This window comes from Ranitomeya imitator, chromosome 1 (assembly GCF_032444005.1).
Source record: "Ranitomeya imitator isolate aRanImi1 chromosome 1, aRanImi1.pri, whole genome shotgun sequence".
In the NCBI taxonomy this organism is placed as follows: domain Eukaryota; kingdom Metazoa; phylum Chordata; class Amphibia; order Anura; family Dendrobatidae; genus Ranitomeya; species Ranitomeya imitator.
Window position 1 is genome coordinate 14,807,306 of NC_091282.1, and position 12,398 is coordinate 14,819,703.

General features: G+C 50.3%; 1 protein-coding gene across 1 annotated transcript in view; it reads left to right on the top strand.

Moving 5' to 3' along the window:
• The window catches only part of LOC138657454 (zinc finger protein 773-like), a 42,117-nt gene that overhangs the window by 14,302 nt on the left and 15,417 nt on the right, over window positions 1-12,398 (top strand). The window contains exons 2-4 of the mRNA XM_069745248.1: window positions 8,526-8,662; window positions 8,965-9,144; window positions 11,590-11,713. Coding sequence (XP_069601349.1) covers window positions 8,573-8,662; window positions 8,965-9,144; window positions 11,590-11,713 — 394 coding nt within the window. The 5' untranslated portion in view covers window positions 8,526-8,572. The remainder of the gene's footprint in view (window positions 1-8,525; window positions 8,663-8,964; window positions 9,145-11,589; window positions 11,714-12,398) is intronic.

Sequence of the window (12,398 nt, forward strand, 5' to 3'; positions counted from 1 at the left end):
ACATCACAGAGATGAGAGAGCGGGAGGAATGGCTTCTTACATCACAGAGATGAGAGAGCGGGAGGAATGGCCTCTTACATCACAGAGATGAGAGAGCGGGAGGAATGGCTTCTTACATCACAGAGATGAGAGCGGGAGGAATGGCTTCTTACATTACAGAGATGAGAGAGCGGGAGGAATGGCTTCTTACATCACAGAGATGAGAGAGCGGGAGGAATGGCTTCTTACATCACAGAGATGAGAGAGCGGGAGGAATGGCCTCTTACATCACAGAGATGAGAGAGCGGGAGGAATGGCTTCTTACATTACAGAGATGAGAGAGCGGGAGGAATGGCTTCTTACATCACATAGATGAGAGAGCGGGAGGAATGGCTTCTTACATCACAGAGATGAAAGAGCGGGAGGAATGGCTTCTTACATCACAGAGATGAGAGAGCGGGAGGAATGGCTTCTTACATCACAGAGATGAGAGAGCGGGAGGAATGGCCTCTTACATCACAGAGATGAGAGAGCGGGAGGAATGGCTTCTTACATCACAGAGATGAGAGCGGGAGGAATGGCTTCTTACATTACAGAGATGAGAGAGCGGGAGGAATGGCTTCTTACATCACAGAGATGAGAGAGCGGGAGGAATGGCTTCTTACATTACAGAGATGAGAGAGCGGGAGGAATGGCTTCTTACATCACAGAGATGAGAGCGGGAGGAATGGCTTCTTACATTACAGAGATGAGAGAGTGGGAGGAATGGCTTCTTACATTACAGAGATGAGAGAGCGGGAGGAATGGCTTCTTACATCACAGAGATGAGAGAGCGGGAGGAATGGCTTCTTACATTACAGAGATGAGAGCGGGAGGAATGGCTTCTTACATTACAGAGATGAGAGAGTGGGAGGAATGGCTTCTTACATCACAGAGATGAGAGAGCGGGAGGAATGGCTTCTTACATTACAGAGATGAGAGAGCTGGAGGAATGGCTTCTTACATTACAGAGATGAGAGAGCGGGAGGAATGGCTTCTTACATTACAGAGATGAGAGAGCGGGAGGAATGGCTTCTTAAATTACAGAGATGAGAGAGTGGGAGGAATGGCTTCTTACATCACAGAGATGAGAGAGCGGGAGGAATGGCTTCTTACATTACAGAGATGAGAGAGCGGGAGGAATGGCTTCTTACATCACAGAGATGAGAGAGCGGGAGGAATGGCTTCTTACATCACAGAGATGAGAGAGCGGGAGGAATGGCTTCTTATATTACAGAGATGAGAGAGCGGGAGGAATGGCTTCTTACATCACAGAGATGAGAGAGCGGGAGGAATGGCTTCTTACATCACAGAGATGAGAGAGCGGGAGGAATGGCTTCTTACATTACAGAGATGAGAGAGCGGGAGGAATGGCTTCTTACATTACAGAGATGAGAGAGCGGGAGGAATGGCCTCTTACATCACAGAGATGAGAGAGCGGGAGGAATGGCTTCTTACATTACAGAGATGAGAGAGCGGGAGGAATGGCTTCTTACATCACATAGATGAGAGAGCGGGAGGAATGGCTTCTTACATCACAGAGATGAGAGAGCGGGAGGAATGGCTTCTTACATCACAGAGATGAGAGAGCGGGAGGAATGGCTTCTTACATCACAGAGATGAGAGAGCGGGAGGAATGGCCTCTTACATCACAGAGATGAGAGAGCGGGAGGAATGGCCTCTTACATCACAGAGATGAGAGCGGGAGGAATGGCTTCTTACATTACAGAGATGAGAGAGCGGGAGGAATGGCTTCTTAAATTACAGAGATGAGAGAGTGGGAGGAATGGCTTCTTACATCACAGAGATGAGAGAGCGGGAGGAATGGCTTCTTACATTACAGAGATGAGAGAGCGGGAGGAATGGCTTCTTACATCACAGAGATGAGAGAGCGGGAGGAATGGCTTCTTACATCACAGAGATGAGAGAGCGGGAGGAATGGCTTCTTACATCACAGAGATGAGAGAGCGGGAGGAATGGCTTCTTACATCACAGAGATGAGAGAGCGGGAGGAATGGCTTCTTACATCACAGAGATGAGAGAGCGGGAGGAATGGCTTCTTACATCACAGAGATGAGAGAGCGGGAGGAATGGCTTCTTACATTACAGAGATGAGAGAGCGGGAGGAATGGCCTCTTACATTACAGAGATGAGAGAGCGGGAGGAATGGCTTCTTACATTACAGAGATGAGAGAGCGGGAGGAATGGCTTCTTACATCACAGAGATGAGAGAGCGGGAGGAATGGCATCTTACATTACAGAGATGAGAGCGGGAGGAATGGCTTCTTACATCACAGAGATGAGAGAGCGGGAGGAATGGCTTCTTACATCACAGAGATGAGAGAGCGGGAGGAATGGCTTCTTACATTACAGAGATGAGAGAGCGGGAGGAATGGCTTGTTACATCACAGATGAGAGAGCGGGAGGAATGGCTTCTTACATTACAGAGATGAGAGAGCGGGAGGAATGGCTTCTTACATCACAGAGATGAGAGAGCGGGAGGAATGGCTTCTTACATCACAGAGATGAGAGAGCGGGAGGAATGGCTTCTTACATTACAGAGATGAGAGAGCGGGAGGAATGGCTTCTTACATTACAGAGATGAGAGCTGGAGGAATGGCTTCTTACATTACAGAGATGAGAGCGGGAGGAATGGCTTCTTACATCACAGAGATGAGAGAGCGGGAGGAATGGCTTCTTACATCACATTACCTGAGGGAGGAATGGCTTCTTACATCACAGAGATGAGAGAGCGGGAGGAATGGCTTCTTACATCACAGAGATGAGAGCGGGAGGAATGGCTTCGTACATTACAGAGATGAGAGAGCGGGAAGAATGGCTTCTTACATCACAGAGATGAGAGAGCGGGAGGAATGGCCTCTTACATCACAGAGATGAGAGAGCGGGAGGAATGGCTTCTTACATTACAGAGATGAGAGAGCGGGAGGAATGGCTTCTTACATTACAGAGATGAGAGAGCGGGAGGAATGGCTTCTTACATTACAGAGATGAGAGCGGGAGGAATGGCTTCTTACATCACAGAGATGAGAGAGCGGGAGGAATGGCTTTTTACATTACAGAGATGAGAGAGCGGGAGGAATGGCTTCTTACATTACAGAGATGAGAGAGCGGGAGGAATGGCTTCTTACATCACAGATGAGAGCGGGAGGAATGGCTTCTTACATTACAGAGATGAGAGAGTGGGAGGAATGGCTTCTTACATCACAGATGAGAGAGCGGGAGGAATGGCTTCTTACATCACAGAGATGAGAGAGCGGGAGGAATGGCTTCTTACATTACAGAGATGAGAGCGGGAGGAATGGCTTCTTACATTACAGAGATGAGAGAGTGGGAGGAATGGCTTCTTACATTACAGAGATGAGAGCGGGAGGAATGGCTTCTTACATCACAGAGATGAGAGAGTGGGAGGAATGGCTTCTTACATCACAGAGATGAGAGAGCGGGAGGAATGGCTTCTTACATCACAGAGATGAGAGAGTGGGAGGAATGGCTTCTTACATCACAGAGATGAGAGACCGGGAGGAATGGCTTCTTACATCACAGAGATGAGAGAGCGGGAGGAATGGCTTCTTACATCACAGAGATGAGAGAGCGGGAGGAATGGCTTCTTACATCACATTACCTGAGGGAGGAATGGCTTCTTACATCACAGAGATGAGAGAGCGGGAGGAATGGCTTCTTACATCACAGAGATGAGAGCGGGAGGAATGGCTTCGTACATTACAGAGATGAGAGAGCGGGAAGAATGGCTTCTTACATCACAGAGATGAGAGAGCGGGAGGAATGGCCTCTTACATCACAGAGATGAGAGAGTGGGAGGAATGGCTTCTTACATTACAGAGATGAGAGCGGGAGGAATGGCTTCTTACATTACAGAGATGAGAGAGCGGGAGGAATGGCTTCTTACATTACAGAGATGAGAGAGCGGGAGGAATGGCTTCTTACATTACAGAGATGAGAGAGCGGGAGGAATGGCTTCTTACATTACAGAGATGAGAGAGCGGGAGGAATGGCCTCTTACATCACAGAGATGAGAGAGCGGGAGGAATGGCTTCTTACATTACAGAGATGAGAGAGCGGGAGGAATGGCTTCTTACATCACAGAGATGAGAGAGCGGGAGGAATGGCCTCTTACATCACAGAGATGAGAGAGCGGGAGGAATGGCTTCTTACATTACAGAGATGAGAGAGCGGGAGGAATGGCTTCTTACATTACAGAGATGAGAGCGGGAGGAATGGCTTCTTACATCACAGAGATGAGAGAGCGGGAGGAATGGCTTCTTACATTACAGAGATGAGAGAGTGGGAGAAATGGCTTCTTACATCACAGAGATGAGAGAGCGGGAGGAATGGCTTCTTACATTACAGAGATGAGAGAGTGGGAGAAATGGCTTCTTACATCACAGAGATGAGAGAGCGGGAGGAATGGCTTCTTACATTACAGAGATGAGAGAGTGGGAGGAATGGCTTCTTACATCACAGAGATGAGAGAGCGGGAGGAATGGCTTCTTACATCACAGAGATGAGAGAGTGGGAGGAATGGCTTCTTACATCACAGAGATGAGAGAGCGAGAGGAATGGCCTCTTACATCACAGAGATGAGAGAGCGGGAGGAATGGCTTCTTACATCACATTACCTGAGGGAGGAGAGATTTACGGTGGGAAATTATTATCAGACCGGTTCTCCCCAGATTACTGTACTCAGATACAAAGGATTGTATAATACACAGACCCTCTATATAGAGACATCATTTACCACCTTGCTATTCACAAGTACAATACTCTCTGACTGGTGATGTAAGAAGCCATTCCTCCCGCTCTCTCATTTCCGGGACCTGAGACCAGACAAGGATCGGACACGGACAGACACCGGCTGTGTATTTTCTTGCCTCCGATGCATCGTATTTATTTTATTTTTAATTTGGACCAATAAGATGGAAGATCTGGAGATCGCTTGTATCTCAGCCAAAATTACCGTATTTTTCAGACTATGTGACTCACCGGACCATAAGACGCACCTAGGTTTTAGAGGAGGAAATTAGGAAAAAAGAAACTGAAGCAAAAAATGTGATCAATTCTGTACTTAGTATCCCCTATCCTGGTAAATAAGGTTCCCTCATACCCATCCTGATAAACATGGCCTCCTCATCCCTATCCTGGTATGCATGGCTCCCTCATCCCTATCCTGGTATGCATGGCTCCCTCATCCCTATCCTGGTATGCATGGCTCCTCATCCCTATCCTGGTATGCATGGCTCCCTCATCCCTATCCTGGTGTGCATGGCCCCTCATCCCTATCCTGGTATGCATGGCTCCCTCATCCCTATCCTGATATGCATGGCCTTCATCCCTATCCTGGTATGCATGGCTCCCTCATCCCTATCCTGCATGCATGGCTCCCTCATCCCTATCCTGGTATGCATGGCTCCCTCATCCCTATCCTAGTATGCATGGCTCTCTCATCCCTATCCTGGTATGCATAGCTCCTCATCCCTATCCTGGTATGCATGGCTCCCTCATCCCTATCCTGTTATGCATGGCCTTCATCCCTATCCTGGTATGCATGGCCCCTCATCCCTATCCTGGTATGCATGGCTCCCTCATCCCTATCCTGGTATGCATGGCTCCCTCATCCCTATCCTGGTATGCATGGCTCCCTCATCCCTATCCTGGTATGCATGGCTCCTCATCCCTATCCTGGTATGCATGGCCTCCTCATCCCTATCCTGATATGCATGGCCACCTCATCCCTATCCTGATACACATGGCCCCTCATCCCTATCCTGGTATACATTGCTCCCTCCTCCCTACCCTAGTACACATGACCCCCTCATTCCTATCCTGGTACACATGGCTCCCTTATCCCTATCCTGATATGCATGGCCCCCTCATCCCTATTCTGGTATGCATGGCCCCCTCCTCCCTATCCTGATATGCATGGCCCCCTCCTCCCTATCCTGGTATGCATGGCCCCTCATCCCTATCCTGGTATGCATGGCCCTCTTATCCCTATCCTGGTATGCATGGCTCCTCATACCTATTCTGGTATGCATGGCCCCCTCCTCCCTATCCTGATATGCATGGCCCCCTCCTCCCTATCCTGGTATGCATGGCCCCCTCCTCCCTATCCTGGTATGCATGGCCCCCTCATCCCTATCCTGGTATGCATGGCCCCCTCATCCCTATCCTGGTATGCATGGCCCCCTCATCCCTATCCTGATATGCATGGCCCCCTCCTCCCTACCGTGGTACACATGACCCCCTCATCCCTATCCTGGTACGCATGGCTCCTCATCCCTATCCTGGTATGCATGGCCCTCTCATTCCCATCCTGGTATGCATGGCCCCCCTCATCCCTATCCTGATATGCATGGCCCCCTCATCCCTATCCTGATATGCATGGCCCCCTCATCTCTATCCTGATATGCATGGCCCCCTCATCTCTATCCTGGTATGCATGGCCCCCTCATCCCTATCCTAGCATGCATGGCCCCCTCATCCCTATCCTGGTATGCATGGCCCCCCTCTTCCCTATCCTGGTATGCATGGCCCCCTCATCCCTACCTGATATACATGGCTCCCTCATCCTTATCCTGGTATGCATGGCTTCCTCATCTCTATCCTGGTATACATGGCCTCCTCATCTCTATCCTGGTATGCATGGCTCCTCATCCCTATCCTGATATGCATGGCCTCCTCATTCCTATCCTGGTATGCATGGCCCTCTCATCCCCATCCTGGTATGCATGGCCCCCTCATCCCTATTCTGGTATGCATGGCCCCTCATCCCTATTCTGGTATGCATGGCCCCTCATCCCTATTTTGGTATTCATGGCCCCCTCATCCCTACCTGATATACATGGCTCCCTCATCCCTATCCTGGTATGCATGGCCCCCTCATTCCTATCCTGGTATGCATGGCCCCCTCATCCCTATGCTGGTATGCATGGTCTCCTCATTCCTATCCTGGTATGCATGGCTCCTCATCCCTATTCTGGTATTCATGGCCCCCTCATCCCTACCTGATATACATGGCTCCCTCATCCCTATCCTGGTATGCAAGGCCGCCTCATCCCTATCCTGGTATGCATGGCTCCCTCATCCCTAATCTGGTATTCATGGCCCCCTCATCCCTATCCTGATATGCATGGCTCCTCATCCCTATCCTGGTATGCATGGCCCCTCATCCCTATCCTGATATACATGGCTCCTCATCCCTATCCTGGAATGCATGGCCCCTCATCCCTATCCTGGTATACATGGCTCCTCATCCCTACCCTGGAATGCATGGCCCCTCATCCCTATCCTGATACACATGGCTCCCTCATTCCTATCCTGGTATGATTGGCTCCATCAGAAAAGATTAAAATAAAAAACCATTACACTTCCTTCCGCCGCTCCCTCGCAGCGTCCTACTCCGTTGCCAGTAGCTGACTAATGCTTGTAAGCAGCACATGGCAGGGACGTCACAAGCAGAGCACAGCTGCCGGAATACTCACCGGGACTGTTCATCGCAGAGAGCAGTGAGTATTCATTGCCCTTCAGTAGCGCGCAGTGTCAGCCGGAGCCTTCCTGCTGCTGCCGGCGGTCTCGTCCCTGCCATGTGCTGCTTACAATCGTTAAGCAGCTGCTGGCACTGGAGTAGGACGCTGCGAGGGAACGGAGGAAGGAAGTGTAATGGTTTGTTTTTTTTAATCTTTCCTGATAGGGCCAATCATACCAGGATAAGGATGGGTCCATGAATACCAGGATGCAAAAAAGTAATGAATATTCATTGCCCTGCACGCCCATGGGCATTGAATGCAGTGAATATTCATTTCTCTTTAGCAGCGGGCACAGGAGTTAGCCGCATCGGCTGGCTCCTGCCTCTGTGATCCTCTGCTCCACCAAAACCGCTCCGCACCTCCCCACCACAGACAGAGCCGGTATATCCGGACTCCCCATTTTTTCCACATTTTGGGAGGAAAAAGTGCGTCTTATAGTCTGAAAAATATGGTAGCTCTCATTGGAAGGGGCTATAGCAACAGGGATGAACATCTCCTCCTCATCTCACAGCCTCCACCGGCGATGTAGTTAGCACGGTAACCGTCCCCGCTTGTGGTGTAGTTACCACGGTGACCAACCTCTGCTGAAGGTTGTAGTTACCACGGTTACTGACACGGTTACTGACCTTTGCTAGCGGTGCAGTTACCAAGGTGACCAACCTCTGCTGACGGTGTAGTTACCACGGTGACCGTCCTCCACTGGCTGTGTAGTTACCACGGTGACCTCCTCCGTTGAAGGTGTAGTTACCACAGTGACCGGCCTCTGCTGGTGATGTAGTTACCACGGTGACCGTCCCCCGCCCACGAGGCCGCAGTGGATTTTTGTGGCTTTTCCTCCAGATTCCTCCTGATAAATGTTGATATTTGGCAGAATTTAGTGATTGTCGTTCTCTCGTCCCCGGTGATTTCCATCTTCTCCTTCATCATTAATTTTTCCGGCAGGACGAGATCCCTCCAGCTGATCCAGTGCTCATCCCTCCTCCTCCTGAATGACCCCGAGGATGGACGAGGACAGGGATGAGACCACCAGAAGATTATTCCACTTCGCCCTGGAGATCATCTCCCTGCTGAGCGGAGAGGTAACTCCTCTACATTTCTATCAGCTTTATTGTGTTCTGTGACAAGTCCGACATCCAGAATAGAGAGAAGGATTCTTTACTGTAAGAGCAGTGATTGTGTGGAGCTCTCTGCCCGGAGGAGTTGTCATGGGGATTCCCTATAAGAGCTGTAGAGGGGCCGGGATGTCTGTCCGGAGGGGAATAATATTCCCGGTTATGGCCCCAGATTACTGGAAACGGTTATTGATCCCGGGATTTCTACTGATTGTCAGATCTGGAGTCGGGAAGGAATCTTCTCCCTAAGTGTCTCTCTCCATACACAGGATTACACAATAGTGAGGAAGACACTGGGGGACGGTGTGACTCCCATCATCCATCTCCAGGAGTCAGGAGGGCGGAGCCCGGGCCCCATCACAGAGCCTCCCCCGCACTCCATGCTACATGAGAGGAACAAGAAGATCCTGGAGCTCAGCAACAAGATGATTGAGCTGCTGAGCGGAGAGGTGACTGCTGGGAGATTATACAGCACTGGAGGATTCTGGGTGATGAGCGGAGAGGTGACTGCTGGGAGATTATACAGGACTGGAGGATTCTGGGTGATGAGCGGAGAGGTGACTGCTGGGACATTATACAGGACTGGAGGATTCTGGGTGATGAGCGGAGAGGAGACTGCTGGGACATTATACAGGACTGGAGGTTTCTGGGTGATGAGCGGAGAGGTGACTGCTGGGAGATTATACAGGACTGGAGGATTCTGGGTGATGAGCGGAGAGGTGACTGCTGGGACATTATACAGGACTGGAGGTTTCTGGGTGATGAGCGGAGAGGTGACTGCTGGGAGATTATACAGGACTGGAGGATTCTGGGTGATGAGCGGAGAGGTGACTGCTGGGACATTATACAGCACTGGAGGGTTCTGGGTGATGAGCGGAGAGGAGACTGCTGGGACATTATACAGCACTGGAGGATTCTGGGTGATGAGCGGAGAGGTGACTGCTGGGACATTATACAGCACTGGAGGATTCTGGGTGATGAGCGGAGAGGTGACTGCTGGGAGATTATACAGCACTGGAGGATTCTGGGTGATGAGCGGAGAGGTGACTGCTGGGACATTATACAGCACTGGAGGATTCTGGGTGATGAGCGGAGAGGTGACTGCTGGGACATTATACAGGACTGGAGGATTCTGGGTGATGAGCGGAGAGGTGACTGCTGGAACATTATACAGGACTGGAGGATTCTGGGTGATGAGCGGAGAGGTGACTGCTGGAACATTATACAGGACTGGAGGATTCTGGGTGATGAGCGGAGAGGTGACTGCTGGAACATTATACAGGACTGGAGGATTCTGGGTGATGAGCGGAGAGGTGACTGCTGGGACATTATACAGCACTGGAGGATTCTGGGTGATGAGCGGAGAGGTGACTGCTGGGACATTATACAGCACTAGAGGATTCTGGGTGATGAGCGGAGAGGTGACTGCTGGGACATTATACAGGACTGGAGGATTCTGGGTGATGAGCGGAGAGGTGACTGCTGGAACATTATACAGGACTGGAGGATTCTGGGTGATGAGCGGAGAGGTGACTGCTGGGACATTATACAGGACTGGAGGATTCTGGGTGATGAGCGGAGAGGTGACTGCTGGGACATTATACAGCACTGGAGGATTCTGGGTGATGAGCGGAGAGGTGACTGCTGGGACATTATACAGCACTGGAGGATTCTGGGTGATGAGCGGAGAGGTGACTGCTGGAACATTATACAGGACTGGAGGATTCTGGGTGATGAGCGGAGAGGTGACTGCTGGGACATTATACAGGACTGGAGGATTCTGGGTGATGAGCGGAGAGGTGACTGCTGGGACATTATACAGCACTGGAGGATTCTGGGTGATGAGCGGAGAGGTGACTGCTGGGACATTATACAGGACTGGAGGATTCTGGGTGATGAGCGGAGAGGTGACTGCTGGGACATTATACAGCACTGGAGGATTCTGGGTGATGAGCGGAGAGGTGACTGCTGGAACATTATACAGGACTGGAGGATTCTGGGTGATGAGCGGAGAGGTGACTGCTGGGACATTATACAGCACTGGAGGATTCTGGGTGATGAGCGGAGAGGTGACTGCTGGGACATTATACAGCACTGGAGGATTCTGGGTGATGAGCGGAGAGGTGACTGCTGGGACATTATACAGGATGGCACTGGAGGATTCTGGGTGATGAGCGGAGAGGTGACTGCTGGGACATTATACAGCACTGGAGGATTCTGGGTGATGAGCGGAGAGGTGACTGCTGGGACATTATACAGCACTGGAGGATTCTGGATGATGAGCGGAGAGGTGACTGCTGGGACATTATTCAGGACTGGAGGATTCTGGGTGATGAGCGGAGAGGTGACTGCTGGGACATTATATAGCACTGGAGGATTCTGGGTGATGAGCGGAGAGGTGACTGCTGGGACATTATACAGCACTGGAGGATTCTGGGTGATGAGCGGAGAGGTGACTGCTGGGACATTATACAGGACTGGAGGATTCTGGGTGATGAGCGGAGAGGTGACTGCTGGGACATTATACAGCACTGGAGGATTCTGGGTGATGAGAGGAGAGGTGACTGCTGGGACATTATACAGCACTGGAGGGTTCTGGGTGATGAGCGGAGAGGTGACTGCTGGGACATTATTCAGGACTGGAGGATTCTGGGTGATAAGCGGAGAGGTGACTGCTGGGACATTATACAGCACTGGAGGATTCTGGGTGATGAGAGGAGAGGTGACTGCTGGGACATTATACAGCACTGGAGGGTTCTGGGTGATGAGCGGAGAGGTGACTGCTGGGACATTATACAGGACTGGAGGATTCTGGGTAATGAGCGGAGAGGTGACTGCTGGGATATTATACAGCACTGGAGGATTCTGGGTGATGACGGTGTGGCTGTTGTCAGGTTCCTATAAGGTGTCAGGACGTCGCTGTCTATCTCTCCATGGAGGAGTGGGAGTATCTAGAAGGACACCAGGATCGGTACCAGGATGTGATGATGGAGGAGCTCCGGCCTCTTACACCACCAGGTGAGACGATCTCGCTGGTTTCATAGTTGTGCTTACTCTTTAGACACTGGGTATCTCAGCAGGTATCTGGCTGCCGTGACAGTAATTCTTCATGGCGATTAATTGGGTGAGCTGATGCCCACTATGTTTCTTACCGCCTGATGTACCATTTTTTCAATTGACAACAGCATGTACGAGGGTAAAGTGTTACAATCTGATTGTACTAAGACGTCAGATCTGGAACATCGGAGCCATTATTGTTACTTCATGTTGGGTCATACAGTGCCTTACGAAAGTATTCGGCCCCCTGGAACTTTTCAGCCTTTTCCCACATATCATGCTTCAAACATAAAGATACCAAATGTACATTTTTGATGAAGAATCAACAACAAGTGGAACACAATTGTGAAGTTGAATGAAATTTATTGGTTATTTAAAATTTTTGTGGAAATTCAAAAACCCAAAAGTGGGGCGTGCAATATTATTCGGCCCCTTTACTTTCACTCCAGAAGTTCATTGTGGATCTCTGAATGATCCAATGTTGTCCTAAATGCCTAATGATGATAAATATAATCCACCTGTGTGTAATCAAGTCTCCGTATAAATGTACCTGCTCTGTGATAGTCTCAGGGTTCTGTGTGAAGCACACAGAGCATCATGAAGACCAAGGAACACAACAGACAGGTCCGTGATACTGTTGTGGAGA